This window comes from Anabrus simplex, chromosome 10 (assembly GCF_040414725.1).
Source record: "Anabrus simplex isolate iqAnaSimp1 chromosome 10, ASM4041472v1, whole genome shotgun sequence".
Lineage (NCBI taxonomy): Eukaryota > Metazoa > Arthropoda > Insecta > Orthoptera > Tettigoniidae > Anabrus > Anabrus simplex.
This window is the reverse complement of record NC_090274.1, coordinates 33,536,535-33,554,583: the sequence shown is the minus strand read 5'-3', so window position 1 is coordinate 33,554,583 and position 18,049 is coordinate 33,536,535. Positions and strand designations below refer to the sequence as shown.

Below are 18,049 nucleotides of genomic sequence, written 5' to 3'. Positions count from 1 at the left end.
AGAACGCGAGAGACAGTACAGTGCGTCGACACTAGAATGCTCTAGTAAACCAATAATAAACAAAACTCTTTTAGTCTACGATCTTACTCAGACTGATAACAAATAAATGATAGACTGACGAACGTTACGATTGTTTTTGGTAACCATGATCGTTACGGCATCAAGTCTACAATGGTGTGACACCGTGGGTCGCTGGTTCGAGACCCATTGGTCGAAAATATTTTTACCATCATATCGTTGGCCGCCAGGGTAGGGGAGGTGGTGGTATACAATTTCTAATCACTAGATTGCGTGCCAAAAGCCTGGATTAAATTCCAAACCTCTCCGCAGTGCTCATATGGAGTGAGGGCATATGACGCTGTTGATGGTGATTCGTCCGTCGGATGGAGACGTTAAGACTTGAGCAGACCCCTTGGTGCTATTCAACAGGAGTAGGCTATGTGTCGGCACCGGGTTTCACCCTCTCCCTACTATCATATATCACGTCATTCATTTCATCTCATTAACTCCTCTGATGAGATTGACGTCAGGAAGGGCATCCGGTCATAAAAACCCATCACGACTGATTCATCTCACCTCATACCCGACCCCGCAGGGAAACGGGACAAGGGTTGGACAAACAACAACAACAACAACAACAACATCGTTGGCCGGCAGGGTAGGCAATCACTGGATTGCGTGCCAAAACCTGGATTTAATTCCTAACCTCTTCGCAGTGTTTGGGGGCATATGACGCTGTTATTGGTGATTCGTCTGTCGGATGGAGATGTAAAGCCTTAAGCCTTAGTGTTATTCTACAGGAGTAGGCTACGTGCCGACACTGTGTTTCACCCTCTCGCTACTTCATCATCATTTCCATCCAGACGCGCAGGTCGCCCATGGGGGTCAAATAGAAAGACCTGCACCAGGCGGGCCGAATATGTCCTTGTGGACACTCCCGGCACTAAATAGCCTCCGTAGCGTAATGGTTAGTGTTATTAGCTGTCGTCCTCGGCGGCCCGGGTTCGATTCCCGGTACTGCCAAAAATGGCAGGAGGACTGTTATGTAGTTGAAATGGCACATGCAGCTCACCTGCAGAAATGCACCACCTCGGGATGAGGACACGAGTTTACTTTAGTAAGTGAATTAACATAATATTAATTCGACTTGACTGAGTAAATCAGCATCAACAAATGGGGAAGATACAAAACTGGGATCAGCTTGGAGAGCAGCTAAAAAACGAAAAAAAAAATGATGCATGAAAAGATGTGTAGTGATTAGTGTGATTAGCTGCCAAAAGCGGAGGCGCGGGTTCGATTCCCGGCTCTGCCACGAAATTTGAAAAGTGATATGAGGGCTGAACGGGGTCCGCTCAGCTTCGGGAGGGGGTTCGATTCACACCTCAATCATCCTCGAAGGGTTTTCCGTGGTTTTCCACTTCTCCTCCAGGTAAATGCCGGAATGATACCGGTACCTAACTTAAGGCCACGACCGCTTCCTTCCTCTCCCTTGTCTATCCCTTCCAATCTTCCCATCTCCCTATGAGGCCCCTGTTCAGTATAGCAGGTGAGGCCACCTGGGCAAGGTACTGGTCCTCCTTTCCAGTTGTAACCCCGACCCAAAGTCTCACGCTCCAGGACAATGCCGTTGAGGCGGTAGAGGTGGGATCCCTCACAGAGTCCGAGGGAAATCCAACCCTGGAAACAGATTAAGAAAGAAGAAAGAAAGCAAGATAAGATTCCCAACTGAGGTTTTACAGTAGAAGGGTTATTTTAATTGTATGTTGAGTCTTCAGCCCTTCGATCTTCAACAGCTCCATCACCAGCTGTCATAGACAGTATCGGTGATTAAGGGGCGCGGAGGTCCCTCCCCCTTTGTGGAGAAAACATTACATTTTTATTCCATTTTAGCCCCCTGAAAGTACGTAAGAATTATAGGAATTTTACAAAACGCCATTTGTACAAGCTTGTAGCATGTACTGTGAGGAAGGGTAGCAGGGGTATATTTTTGCCAAGGTCATGGGCACTGATTCACCCGCTTGCCGCGCGCATTCGTTAGTTTGGCAGTCTATTCAGTGTCTGTTAGTTTATTAGTGTGTAGTCAAATACTAAATTATTTTAATTGCGTAATTACGTCGTACTTCTATTTAATTGCAATACATGTGTGATATTGTTCCTTTCGTGAAAGTTTTATTGTACCTACCGGTATAGTTAGGGTTGCCACTTTTTGATATAAGAAATAAGGGACATTTACCTAAAAATACGGGATTTTTCACAAAAATAATGGACAGTTGATAAATACTTGAAAATCGAACGTTAGGTACCAATTCATTAGATTATAATTAGTTTCATTAACAATGAGATAATTATCGAAATTTGTAAAAGAAACTAACTTGCTTACGCCCTCTTAACAGTACATACAAAACAATGCATTAGGTATGACAAAACATGAATAAGAAACATTATTAAAACTACCTTATTTTCTTCATCTGTACTTCACATTTGACATAGCTAACTTTAAAATTTCACTATCTAACAACTGCATCATGCCATGGAACTCTCTACAAGACATGATGTTTCCAGAAATTAGTAGTTCACTTTTAATCGGGTCTACTGAACACCTGTTTCTACTCTCTTGACCACTTGTTAGACATTAAGAAGAAAATGCGTTCAACAAATGCATGTGACCCAGGAGTACTCATTACAATTTTTTTTCTAATTCTATTAGTTTCTCTTGTCGCTTATGACTAGTAAACATTTAATTTTCATCAGAATCTGATATTTTAACACTGATGTCTCCGATGAGCTTTGATAACTTCACAATTTACGTAGGCTCCAAAAAGAAAAAAAATAGAGCTACTTTGAACTTCAGTGGCGTTTATATCAAATACGGATTTGAAAATATTCAGAGACAAAAAAAAAGACAAACGCTCGGCTTTACAGGACTACAGTTCATAATACGGGACGCAAAATTTTAACCTCAAATACGGGATGTATACCCTAGGTATAGTATTGAATTAAAATCTCAAAAATATAGTATAACCGCACTAAAGTCGAAATTCACTCAGAGAGCATAAAATACTTACCCTTTTGTAGCTATATTTTCAATTTTGACGTATATAACTCCACCCCTCTTCCGGCTATATCACTCAAACCCGGGTACTTTTTGTTGTCTATACGGTTTTTGGCCCAACCCCCAACCCCCCTTTAGGCTTAAGCGTCTCTGAAGAGTTATACAGTAATAGAGAAATTGGGATTGAAGTAGTTTACTGTTGCTCTCCTCACCGAGCCAGAAACTGCTATTACATATCAGTCTGCCAAGCCCACCACCCGACACTATGAGCGACATTTTCACACCATTCATAACAGGGACTGGCTGCATAAGGAATGGAATTTCTATCATCGTTCATACCTTAGTCACTTTTAGTGGCTTTAGAAGGGGATATGAATATAGTAGTGATTATTAACGGCGTGTGGCCTCCGGGGAGGTCTGGTGCAGGTCTTTCGAGTTGACGCCTCACAGTCGAGCTGCGCGTCTGTGAGGAAAGGGCCCAACCTAAGATGAAATCTAATGATGAAAACCTCACCAACACCAAGACCTAGAGCCATACAAATTAATTCAAGAAAGTTAAAATCCCCAACAAAAAAGAGCTTCATAACAAAATGTCTTACTGGTAACTACAGAACCTTATCTCTTATCTCCCATGCCAACAAGATAATGTTACATGTGACCGAGCTAGTTGGCTGTGCGGTTAGGGACGCGCAGATGTGAGATTGCATTCGGGAGATAGTGGGTTCGAACCCCACTGTCGGCAGCTCTGAAGATGGTTTTCCGTGGTTTCCCATTTTCACATCAGAAAAAATAGGAAGGAATACTCGAAGGAATAGCCCTGTTTACTGCGTTCCTCAAAATCTCATTCACACGTGTTTTGTAGTGTGTGAAGCCGCGATTTTTCAGGTGCGCATGATGAGGAAGAACGAGACTTAATCCCGTGCTAATATGAACTCCGAATTGTTAAGTGCTCTGTTAGTGCAGAGAATGCACAAGATATCAAAAGAGAAAGCATGTCACCAGTGTACGTTTACCAAACAGGAATACAAGCTGCTAAGGGAGCAACTACAGTGCTCATTAAAATAAATTATCCTTAACCTCCACTCAGATATGTACTGCAGATTACCTGTTACTTTAGCAGGTAAGAATCATACACTCTTTATATGCCAGTCTTTGAATATGTTACATCTGGTTGAATTGTACGTTGTTCATTCATTTTTACAGGCTTTAATCATTTCCCTGATTTCGCCGTCCATACTCTTCCTGATGAACATTTCTCTCATTTTCTTTCTGGTTTTGAGGATGCCTAAATATCCCCCTAATGGGGTCTCATGATAGTACTTAAAGATCATGGGCACAAGAACAGCTGAAACAGCTACTATCGTGTCTCGAAGGGCAGCACAGAACCCCATTCCTCAACGCATAAGGGACAACATGTCCCTCAAAAGAAAGGTTTTCCGTTATAGGAGCCAACACTGGATTTTTTTTTGCTAGGGGCTTTACGTCGCACCGACACAGACAGGTCTTATGGCGACGATGGGATAGGAAATGCCTGGGAGTTGGAAGGAAGCGGCCGTGGCCTTAATTAAGGTACAGCCCCAGCATTTGCCTGGTGTGAAAATGGGAAACCACGGAAAACCATCTTCAGGGCTGCCGATAGTGGGATTCGAACCTACTATCTCCCGGATGCAAGCTCACAGCCGCGCGCCTCTACGCGCACGGCCAACTCGCCCGGTACATTGGATCTTCCCATTGATATTTTTCGATATCACGAAATAACATAGGGGCATCAATAAAAATAGCACTAACACAAGAAGGTTCGGAAATGGAAGGAAGGAAAGAAGGAAGGAAGAACCGTCCTCCTGTTCAATGGATTCGACGTCACCAGAAAACATGCGGCTTAATCCATCTGCGACCACATTCTCTGAACGTCTAATGTGTTGCACGTCGAATTGAAAAGCTGAAATACGGATAGCCCAACGGGCGATACGTCCTGTACGACGAGGTCTAGCTAAAACCCAACTTAAAGCCTGATTGTCAGTTTCTAACTCGAATTTAACATGCTCCAAATAAAGGCGGAACTTCTCCAAGGTAAACAGAACTGCAAGTCCTTCTAACTTATGGAGTACTTGGCTTCTTGAGCCGATAAGGTCCTGGACGCATAGGCAACACGCTGCATTCCGAGTTCAGTTTCTTGAAGAAGGACAGCAGCAACATCAGATGAAGAGGCATCAGTTCAAACTATGCATCTCTTAGAGAAATCTGGCCTAGCTAATACTGGGGCGTTACAGAGAACTAACTTAAGATCTTCAAACGCAGCTTGCTGCGATGGCCTCCATTCGAACTTGACACCTTTCCTATGAAGTAGGTTTAGGGACGCTGCCCTATTAGCAAAGCTGGGAATAAATTTCCAAAAGAAATTCACCATGCCTATGAACCTAGCGATTCCTTTAACGTCCTTAGGCGGCTTGAAGTCACGAATAGCCTGCGTTCTAGAATAGTCGATAGAAACTCCATTGGGCGACACAATATGCCCTAAGAAAGACACAGAAGGCTTACCAAAAGCCACCTTAGATAACGGTCAACCCAGCCTTACGAAGGCGATTTAGAACTTCCTTAAGACGATCTAAGTGTGCTTCAAAGGTTTCAGAAAACACCACGACATCGTCAAGATAATGAAACGAAATGGCGTATGACTTTTAGTGCCGGGAGTGTCCGAGGACATGTTCGGCTCGCCAGATGCAGATCTTTCGATTTGACTCCCGTAGGCAACCTGCGCGTCATGATGAGGATGAAATGATGATGAAGACAACACATACACCCAGCCCCCGTGCCAGCGAAATTAACCAATGATGGTTAAAATTCCGGACCCTGCCGGGAATCGAACCCGGGACCCTTGTGACCAAAGGCCAGCACGCTAAACATTTAGCCATGGAGCCGGACGTCAAGCTAATGATACAGATATTCAAAATTGATGTCGGAGAAGACCCTATCCAGCAGTCTGGTAAGGGCAGCCACACCCGTGAGGAGCACAAAAGGTACACAGGTGTATTCGTACAAATTCCAATCAGTAGCGAAAGCCGTCGGATATTTGGATTCTTCCGCCAGGGGAATCTGATTATATGCTTGGTTAAGATCTAAGACGGTGAAGAACTTAGCCTTACGAAACCATGAGAAACAAGAATGAAGATCAGGAAGGGGTATTTTTCGAATTCGACCTTCAAAGTCGGCGTATTCGTCGCCCATTAACACGCAAAGGACCAACATGATAACAGTTGATAGGGCCAGCAAATTAACTGAAATTATCGCATCCAAAGAAATAGAAATTGCTTCTCAAATTTCGTACCTACCTTGAAATCATAATAACTAATAGTAATTGCTGTGAAATAGAGATCAGGAGGACGATTGCCATGGACAATAACATCACGACTCAATTGTCTAATATTTGGAGTGATCGATCCATTTCAGTAAAGCTTATAATGAGACTAATCCAGACACTAGACATTTCATCTAAGGTGCTGAAACCTGGACTATGCCAGCAGGAGATTCGAGAAAAATCAACTCCTTTGAAATGTGGTGCTGGAGAAGATTGTTTCGCATACCATGGAGAGCATTTCTCATTCAAGAGTTCATCCTGAAAGAGCATCAGCACCTGGTTATCGGCAGTGTGTGTGAGCAAAGAATTATTTGGTCGCATCATGTGACGGGTCGAAGAGAACCTCGAAAGGTAGGTACCGGTATATAATATTAGGAAATGTGTCAGGGAAGAGGGAGCATCTAGACATTGCACAGAATGCATAAAACGCACGACTAAGATGTTCCTCCTTCAAGCAATTTGTCCGGTAGAAGACCACGTAGGATGGCGACGGAAAATAAAAAATCCTCAAAGATCACTATCCTCCGGATTGAAGGAACGATAGAGAGAGAGAGAGAGAGAGAGAGAGAGAGAGAGAGAGAGAGAGAGAGAGAGAAAATCAGGGAGGATAATCTTCGCTTAGGAGCGAAGCGGAATGGTTCATTCTAATGCATGAATCAGAAAAAGGTTCTGAAATAATCCTAGACAGGGTAGGCCCTACAAGTGTTAAGAGGTATAAGTAAAACATGTTTGTTTTTAAGTGCTAAAAATCCCCAGTGAAGGTTGTGGCTCACAAACTTCATTTCGCTGTCACTCGGCGGCGTTTCTCATACAACATCCTCGTTCGAAACCTGCTTGGAACCAGAGGTGCGAAAGCCAATGCAATTCTAAATGTCCACTGGCTCATATCAAAATCAAAATCTCTTTATTTGCAAATGAGGTGTTTACTTCGCTGGCAAATGGTACACTAAAATACATTATTGTCAAGCACTAAATATTAAATTAACAAGAGAATAAAATTTTCCTATAATACAATATTATATAATTTACGCTAACGATTTTTTTCTATTAAACACACAGCTCATCCTTAATAAATTTACATTGTTTACAAAATTCTACTTATAATATCTCCTGTACTACATACAAATATAGTCATCTGATATACAGTATGTGGAATTACTTCAAATGATACTGTACATCTGGTATAAGATTAAAATTTATGTTGCATTTATTTACTTTTTCTTTTCTTTACCCATTCTGGAACCTAAGTAGCATAACGACCTGCTGCGTCTTAACCAGAGCCCCTTTTACCACCACTTTTCAGAGTTCCTGAAGGGCCTTCACAGCTACCGTAGCGGTCCCAGGGCCCTCGAAGTCCCCACTGTACTTCACCCCTACAGGCAGTCCCCTACTTTGGCTGTCCAAACTCCTTAGACCAGGGGATGGAATTAATTTATTTACACACATTTTTAATTTACAATAACCTGCACTGGTCGAATGCTCTCTAACACTTCATTTATTTTCTCTGTTGCTGTTTATTCTCTTTTTGAATATCTGTACAGATTTTTGGAAAAGGATCAAACACTACCCCTGGTAAACTGTTCCACTCCTTCACACCCTTCCCAATGAATGAAAATTTACCCCAATCGCTTCTGCTAAAATTCCTTCTAATTTTATATTTGTGGTCAGTCCTGCCGATATAATTATTTTCCAACTGAAGCCTCTCACGGATATCTCCCCATGCTGCTTCTCCTGTATAGGCTCTATATAAACCTATAAGTCTAGTTTTCTCCCGTCTCTTACTTAAAGTTTCCCACCCTAGTTTCTTTAACATTTCTGATACACTACTCTTTCTCCTGAAATACCCTCGCACACTTGTATTCTACAAACAAACTAATATTTATCGTCAACTTTCATGAACTTACACCGACTGAATACGAAAACAAGGAACGCAAATTTCAAGGGTCAAACCAGACGGTGATGGAGCAAACATGCTCTGTCACTTGAATCGCCGTCTTGGGAAAATCGAGAGTAGCCGTTGCCTACGAGATATTTCGTAGGCAACGGAGTAGCTTATTGCTTTCTGTGCTGGAGTCGAAGGAGTCGACATCTTGATATCGATTCCACGCTGCAATCGCGCACACCCCTTGCCTTGTCAAATCATGGGTGGTGTCGTTTCTTATTAGGTTATGCAAGCGTATTATAGGTTAGAAATACGCAAAAGATAATTTTTTTGGTATTTCTCGATTCTTTTATTTGCTGTGGCTGATATAAATTTGGAGAGTTTGTGTCGTTAGTGATTACAAGAAAGTTATGGAATTGCAGGATGTATATTATAATAAGTCCGAATATGTGGAAACGGTAATCACTTTTAGTTATCATCATTTATTTAGTTACAAATTGTATGCATATAGAACGGTTCGAGTGTTTTTCTTAAATATTTACGGATCTCTATTTAGATTGCGTCAATTTAAACAGAAAATTATATAGAGTATAACTTACAACATTCAGCATTGTTCTCTGTGTACTTTCGAATCTCATAACTTGTCTGATTTCTCGTAAAAAAAATATCAATTCAGTGTATTTGTGTTTGTAGGCATCGGGAAATAAAGTGAGTCGCCAGACTGTTCTCTGTGGCTCACAAAATATTGTTCTGAGTGGCAAGGTGATTGTTCAGTCAGATGCTATAATACGTGGAGACTTGGCGAATGTACGTGCTGGGCGACACTGCATCATCAGTAAACATGCTGTTATTAGACCACCGTTCAAGAAATTTAGTAAAGGGTAAGTTACTTTTCTGTCGTATGTATGTATGTATGTTGGGTATCCAGCCCGAAGGCTGGTTGGATCCTCATCAGGTCCACCATTAGCTGTCATAGGTGGCCTAGGTGACACTGAAGAGGCGTACTAGGGAAATGAGTAGTGAGGTAGTTTCCCGTTGCTTGTATTTTTTAAAAAAAATTGTATAACATTAAGTAATAAGTTAATACCTTATTTTGCATTTTGCCTTATGAAATCTTTGAAGATTCCTTGAGGTTTGTAATTATCTGTTTCCTGTCTTCAAGATGAATTGCCACTAAATCATTGTTTTAATTGAAGGTTTACCATCTCCTTTACTTTAGGCTATGTCCTGTTTTCATTTCATTTCCTGTAACAAGTATGTTTGCTTTGATTATTCTTTTCTGTTCCAGTGTGGCATTTTTTCCACTGCATATGGGAGATCATGTATTTGTTGGTGAGAATTCTGTCGTAAATGCAGCAGTGGTTGGTTCATATGTGTATATTGGCAAGAACTGTGTAATAGTAAGTACAATATACTGTACATTGTGTTTTAATTTCCTTATTGCTCTGTTAATGGTAGTTAAGTAAATGTCCTTACAATACCGAGAGTTAAAATTTGTAGTTGATACTTATCTAGGCTATTTACTTAGTTTGTTTCCTTTTGAATCTTCACTGGCATTCACCACAAGTTAGCCATCTCAACCAGTGAGTTGATATTCAAATGTGCACGCACGCATGCGCGCGCGTCGCCATTTGGCACAATTGTGAGCCTGGTCAGGGTGTAGGCCTGCAATCCTGAGGTCGTTGGGCAGAGTATGAATCTAACGCTGCCTTGGTCTTCCTATTGATACTTTACCATTGACTTGCTGTGCAAAAGACCTCTTTGCCCCAGTTGACATCTCTGCTCGAAGTATGTGACCATACCAGCGCAAACAGCTCCCTTATCTTTTCTATTATTGGAACCACTCTATTATATCACTCATGTACTTCATCGCTTGTCGCATGATCAAGAAGTTTACACAAAAATCAACTTCATGGTCCATATCACACTTTAACAGATTCACAACTAAGTAATTTTTTTATTTTCCACCTTGTCGACACATTAGTTGCTTAAGGCAACTTATTTGTTAAAAGTGATACATGTATAGCATATTATTAACATCTTCAGCCACATAACACTGTTTAGATGAAAAATTCATATATTGACAAAGTATCAATGCTTTGAGACCTCACCATCTGCGGCTTGCAGTAAAACCCTGTGTCTTGAGTTCTTTTGAGATCTCTAGTGCTTTCAGTTGACACATTTCACTATAAACACCATATCCTAACTCACGTTTTTCTATCACAAATTTGTGGAGTCGTTCAATTTCCGGAAACATTGCACTCCACCCGCGGAGTGCTCTGCGATCGCCGTTACTTTTTAGAAGTTTTTCCTTCTTCTGCTAATCAAGAATACACGATTCATTAATATCATACTTTCTGCCAATGGCACGATTTCCGTATATTTCAGCTTTGCTTACAACTTTGAGTTTATCATGCACAGTAAATGACCACAGATGCCGTTTTGAATCCATCGCTTACTATCGAGACAGCACTTTCACGGGACGGAATGGAACTTGAATGTGAGCGAGGTAGACTTCCATAACAAACACTCTCGACTCTCGCAAAGTACGATATCCCACGAGATCAGCTCTTTGCGCACCCAGCATGCCAACAACACTTGTGAAACAAATGAAGATTGAGCATCTGCAGCAGTGGCTTTCATATTTACCGCGTATTTACCTATATTCTTTGATTTACCTTATTTCATTACCTTACATTTCGTGTGTACATGCCACTGTAACCGTATTGAGAAAAAGTCAATCTTGTTTTCTAGAATGCAACTAAAAAACAATAAGACCTGAATGCCCGTTTACATGTGGTACATTGAGTACGGTAACCGTATTCAAATTATTTCAATACTCCATGTAAACGTAGTAAATATTTCAGAGAATGAATGGCTTGAATATGACCTGCACCCAAGATTTAGAACCAATATTTTGGGGAAAAAAGTGCGGGTGGTATTCGGGATTATACGATAAGCATCACACAGCTGTACCTTTCAGTGTGGTGTGAGCCATGTGCACTGGGGAGTGCGTCGTTAAGTTTTACCTTTGTGGGTGGTGGTTGGTTATGCTTCCCCCTGGCTGTTCCCTGCTCCAGGTCCTCTTAATCTTAGCTATTTTGAAATTACAGACATGTTTTAATATTTCTGTGTTTTGTTGTTATACAGTAACTGAACATGATAGCACAATCCAGCACTCATAATGATGATGTATTGGCACTCACCCTCCAAGAGGTCTATCAAGGATTACAATCTCCTTTATAAATATTTTCTCATTTTGCTAAAAACGTAATTTATTAGTATAGGGAGCATACTCATATACAGGGTAGTCAGAAACAATGTGAAATGGGTATGTGAATTTTAAAGGGTTTGTCGTACTGATAAATAATTTGAAAGAAATAATTTGATATCCTGCGCCAATTTCATTTTATCAGTTGCTGAAGTTAGCCAATCAGATTGCTTCGTGGGCAGTCAAATGGAATTTGCGAGGTGCCTGTTGCTAAATCTGCACGTCGCTTAAGACCGACTTGAGAACTCCAATCTTGATAAATAATTTTCATTTCCGTGTTGATGCTACTTACTTTTTTAAAATTTTTAGATTTGGCTTTATGTTGCACCGACAGAGATAGGTCTTGTGGCGACGATGGGATGGGAAAGGCCTAGGAGTGGAAAGTAAACGGCCATGGCCTTAATCAAGGTACAGCCCCAGCATTTGCCTGGTGTGAAAATGGGAAACCACGGAGAACCATCTTCAGGGCTGCTGACAGTGGGGCTCGAACCCACTATCTCCCAGATGCAAGTTCACAGCTGCGCGCCCCTAACCGCACGGCCAACTCGCCCAGTGCTACTTCAAAACTACCTGAAAAAAGATGTTCCACCAAATCAACACTTGTTAAATACTGAACTAGTTTATTACACTAGAGGGCCAGTTTCAACTCATCATGGAGTCCTCTTCAGCTCAAGTATTAAAAATAAGAACCGTAGTACATGTATACATACAGATAAAAAGATACAAATGTTCTGTAATGTTGAACCATCAGGGGTTCTGGAAAGTTCTTCCTCAATGTCCTGTTATTTACAAAATGCCTCTTGTTTCAGCTCCAATATTAAAAAAGAACTATAATAAATACATAAATACATGTTCTTCCCAGAAATTTTCATCAGCAGGGTAGCAGGAATCCTGTGTAATAGAATGAATATGATTACATTTCAATTTATTTGCCTCAGGGCATTAACAGTGATATCAGATAGGTACACATTAACTGCAAAATTGAATTATTTAACTGTTATTATCATGAACAAGACATAACTTCTTATGTTCTACTGTTCATTCATAATCATGTAACACCACGGCTTACCGCTCGGTTGCTGTGGAGTGCCATACGGGTTCTTGACATCATGCGGAATTGAGTGCTCACATGTGATTCCACGCAAATCACGACACCGCTCACACACTACACTATGTGATAGTGGAGTTAAACCTTTAAACTCCATTGTAATTGATGCAATTATGCTGCCAATAATGAAGATTTATCATCTAAATAAACAGTTTTACAGTATTTACATTTTAATTTGGAACAACCAATGACTCAAATATGTATTATTTTGTAACTAGCACATATCTAGGTTATGTTAGCCGGGCGGTCTGTAAAAATGGTAGGCCGATTAAAACGGTACTGTACATATGTACATACAGATAAAAAGGTACAATGAAATATCGTATGTTCCGTAATGTCAACTGTGAAGGATTCTGGAAAATTCTTCCTAAGTGTCCTGTTGTTTTATATTATTAAAAGTGTCTCTTGAAAGTGACTAATGTTACAAATAAGAAGTTATGCTGCAATATGATTGGAATCCTTCCTTGTTAAAGTCCAACACTTCTGTGAAATGTCGATAAATCAGTCTTATATGGTTTTGTATTAAACTGATATCAAATGGGCCTTGTTTACATAGATCTGTCCAAACTTGTCAATATACATCCTTGAAGGTGAATCTTCTCCTCAACCATTAGGTTGCTGGGTGACATGCATGTTTTCCAAGCGTCTTCTTTCCTTAGCCAATAGCTTCGAGCGGCATTAGGTGTTTCTGCTTCTAATGCAGTCGATAAATTGAGTTCTTGGTTTTCCTTTACTCCTTCCTTCCAGCTTCCCTTCAATAAGAGTGGTGATCAATCAGAATGACAAATCAAATGGCCAACAAAGGTATTCTTTCTTTTGTTCAAGGATTCAGCCAAGGTGCGTTTCTTACTTACTCTTTTGAGAACATTCTCGTTTGTTACTTTATCAGTCCAAGGTATCTTTAGTATTCATCTCCAACACCACATCTCAAATGTCCTGAGTTTCAAAACATCTGCTTTTCGCAGGGTTCATGTTTCAGAGCCATAGCTTACAATATTCCATATAAAACTTTTCACAAAGTGCTTCCGCAACTCTAAGTTAACATTCTTGGATGTTAGTAAGAGCCTTTTTTTATTTTTATTTTGAGAAGGCTTCTTTCGCCTGTGCAATTCGAGCATTTACCGTAAGCGCACCTTTTATACATGCACACTCTAGTGCTGAATCGGTCGACCTCGGTTATCTTCGAGATTCGTATTGGCAACCTTTGAGATAGGAGATAGTGGGTTCGGGTCCCACTGTCGGCAGCCCCGAAGATGGTTTTTCCATAGTTTCCCTTTTTCACACCAGACAAATGCAGGGGCTGTTCCTTAATTAAGGCAATGGTCGCTTCCTTCCCACTCCCTGCCCTTTCCTATCCCATTGTTACCATAAGACCTATTTGTGTCAGTGCAACATAAAGCAACTTATAAAAACTACTATTACCTGAATTAGCTGCCATGTTTGTTTACTCACACTGAAATAATGTTTTGACAGTTGAATGAGGGTGAAGAAATATACTAATAACATGCAAAGACAGGAGAATTTGTTACTAAAAGAATGTCTAGCATGTCTACAACAAATCAGCGATAAGTTATAAATAGTTTCATGACTAGCAGTACATGACAGACAGGGTTGTCAGAACTCAAAATACAGGAGAGACGTGCGATCGAGGAAATCAACAGACTCGTATTTTACAAGTTACAAAATTCGTTTTAAAATGATTCGCTTATTATGTTGACATCATAGTGCAGTTTGTTGATGCATGCCCTAAAATGTATGCACAGACTGAAACTTAAAGTACCGAGCAAGTTGTCTGCACGGTTTGGGTCATATAGCTACGAGCTTGTATTCGGGAGACGATGGGATCGAACCCTGCTGTCGGCAGCCTTAAAGATGGTTTTCCCTGATTTCACATTTTACACCAGGCAAATGCTGGGGCTGTAACCTTTCTTAAGACCATGGTCGATTCCAATACCAGTCTTTATCTATTCCATCATCACCGTAAGATCTGGCTCTGTCGGTGCGACGTAAAACAAATAGGGAAAAAAACTTAGTTTAATTATTCATACCATTTCTTTCGAGTTCACTATATATTCATTTCCCTGAAGTGCTGTTAAACAGTTTTTTGTCATTCTTAGCAGTTTCATAAAAATCTCTGCATTACATTGAAGAAAAATTTACAGAAATGTCAGACCTAATCAAGTCAGCATAACATAATATTTCTCATAGCGGACAATTTTACACGAACATGCAGTGGACTCTGACTGCATCAGGTAGCTGTTCGCTATTATGCGTCTTATTTGCCAGGACGGACAACCCGAGTTCTGCAAACAATAAAATAACAAACAATTTTCAAAATCTTTGAACTCACACCGGATAAAGAAACCAAGGAACGAAAGAAATCTATCCTCTTTGAAAGAAAGAAGAAAAGCTCCTGGTACTTGTCAGAGGTGGAAACACGTGTTTTTCTCTCGAGGTTCAAAATACGGGACAGTTGCCGTCCCGGATAGGAACTGTCCAGGACGCGGGACATTTAACACGAATACGGTACTGTCCTGTAAAATCTAGGGCATCTGGCAACCCTGATGGGAGAGGAAGTAAGGCCTGCATAACTACGTACTTGTACATGAACGGCTGCAGTGTTAAGGAGGCAACTAAATATCATGCTGGCATAATCTGAATTACTGTAAAATGCATTTCACGAAACTACTTCTTGTCTTAACTGTGTTGGTTCCTTTTTCAGGGTCGCCGTTGTGTGCTGAAGGACTGTTGTGTTATAGAAGACAACACGGTCTTACCCCCAGAGACAGTGGTACCCTCGTTCACTAGGTATGCAGACTCGCCGGGAGTGTGTGTCGGAGAATTACCGGAGTGCACCCAAGATCTCATGTTGGAGTTCACACGCAGCTACTATCAGCACTTCCTGCCGACCAAGTGATGTCACGTATCTGGAGCCCAAAGTGCTCCGTGCTCGTACAACCAAAAGACAAACTGACATGACTCTTCATAAAACATCAACTTGAGTGGAAGTGATGACATAATTACATTCTCCCAGGGACTGTAAAAGACTTCTTTGTGGGTGGGGGAATTTATTAGTTTATTTTTTACATTTATTTATTTTTAGAATGATTGCTTTATGCTTGATAAAGAACCTAATTTTCCTAGATGCACGTGGCCATCTTTGAACTATTTTTGGAAATAGTAATTGGCTTAGTTGATTTGCCCAGTGGATGAGCGTTAGAGTAAAACATAAATACATACTATTTAAGCAATCTGAGTGTACTATTAATACTTTACACTTCTGATTTTGTTAAATGTGAAGGATTTTTAAAAGGAGATTGAATAAAATTGCTTCATCCTGTTCGCAGTTGCATAACTAAGGTTATGGTGGTGATTGTTTTAAGAGAAAATTCAGCTGGAGAACCATCACCTCTTAACATGCCAAATGTAAACAAAAATAAATATATATTCAATTCATTTTGAAAATGAATTTAAAAATAATAGGGAAAAACAGACTTCTAGAAATGAAACTGAAGTTCCTACTGTCATGGAAAAAGTATAGACACCCGAGTTAATATGTTAATAAAAAGTTTATCCATCCTTTGTCCTACATAGGAATGAGCTATACCAAAAATTTAGCTTATTTTATTCTACGTTTAATTATGTGGAGTTGAAACTTTTATCATACCCAGTTAAAACTTTAATGCAAGTTGATCAAAAAAGTGCTGGTATTTTTTCCATTTCCAACAAAGCGCTCACTTTGAAAATTCATAACTTTAAAAGTATTGATCTGATTTAATAAGCCGTAAAAAATTTGGACTGGACGAGTTGGATGTGTGGTTAGGGGTTAATTTTAGCCTGGCATTCGTATGAGCTTCATAACAAGCCAAATTTTTTACGCTATGATCACCCAGTAACGAGAAAATGTTGTTTCAAAAAATTTACAACAACCTTTTTCACAAATATGAGATGGAATAAAAACTTGGTATACAGATCAACAGTAAGTTACTTTAAGATGTATTCAAGTTTGGTAACGATCAGATCAATACTTTTAAAGTTATGAATTTTAAAATTGGGTACTGCATTGGAATTGGAAAAAAATACCAACACTTTTTTTTTTTTTTTTGTACAACCTGGGTATGATAAAAATTTCTACTCCACATAATTAAATGTAGAATAAAATAAACGAAGTGCTGGTGTAGCTTGTTTTTATGTGGAACAAAGGATAAACTTTTTATGAACGTATTAACTCGGGTGTTTAGTAATTTTTCCACAACAGTAAGCAGTACAGTAGGGGAAAGACACGAAAGAACGCATAAGAACCCACCCTGTGGGGTAATCGGCCACATAAGCAGCACAAAGTCTGTTTTCCCACCCCTTGTTCTTGCTCCCTTCTGCTTGTAATTTATTGAATGTAATATTTTCGGTGCATTCTGATGGCTTCTAAGTGAATTTATGGAAAATGATTTGCCATTTGAAGGGAGCTGTGTTCATAGCTTAAACTACTCAACATTATGTTCTTCTGTGTTCCTTTTGCACAAATAAATAGTTATAATTTTACAATTAAACACTAAAGTTTTATCAAAATAAAGGCAGAAAAACATAATTCATAGGAATAACATTTCTATTTCATTAGGAACTTTACCGGCGAGTTGGCCATGCAGTTAGGAGCGCGCAGCTGTGAGCTCGCATCCGGGAGATAGTGGGTTTGAACCCCACTGTCAGCAGCCCTGAAGATGGTTTTCCGTGGTTTCCCATTTTCACACCAGGCAAATGCCGGGGCTGTACCTTAAGGCCACGGCCGCTTCCTTCCTACTCCTAGCCTTTTACTGCCCCATCGTTGCCATAAGACCTATCTGTGTCGGTGCGACGTAAAGCAACTAGCAAGGAAAAAAAAAAAGAAGAAAAAATTAGGAATTTTTTTAAGAGTTCCCAAACTGGGATTTGTTCAGTGTTGGTTCCTTTTGCTGCGCACCATGGTTAGAACGGTTCAAATCCCATTGATAAAAAAAAAATTCACCATCAGAATGTTGGCCAGCAGGTTAGGAGAGGTGGTGGTATGCAATTTCTAATCACTAGATTGCGTGCCAATTGCCTGGATTCAGTTCCACACCTCTTCACAGTGTTTATACAGAGTGAGGGCATATGATGCTGTTGATGGTAATTCGTCCGTCTGATGGAGGCGTTAAGCCTTGAGCAAATCCCTTGGTGTTATTTAACAGGAAAAGGCTACTTGCTGACACTGGATTTCACCCTCTCCCTGCCTCATCATACCACATCTAGATGTATAGGTCGCCGATGGGCGTCAAATAGAAAGAACATGCCATCAGACACTACTGGGACTAAAAGCCGTACAGTAAATAAATACTTATTTTTGCAAATAAGAATTATATTAACACCAA

At 40.3% G+C, this 18,049-nt stretch overlaps 1 protein-coding gene across 1 annotated transcript; it reads left to right on the top strand.

Moving 5' to 3' along the window:
- The first annotated feature begins 8,512 nt into the window (after positions 1–8,512).
- On the top strand, positions 8,513–17,525 carry DCTN5-p25 (Dynactin 5, p25 subunit). Its single transcript, XM_067154401.2, has 4 exons — positions 8,513–8,747; positions 8,983–9,170; positions 9,578–9,689; positions 15,391–17,525. The coding sequence occupies exons 1-4, from the start codon at positions 8,700–8,702 to the stop codon at positions 15,583–15,585; spliced, it is 543 nt and encodes a 180-aa protein (XP_067010502.1). The 5' UTR covers positions 8,513–8,699; the 3' UTR covers positions 15,586–17,525.
- Positions 17,526–18,049: the final 524 nt, after the last annotated feature.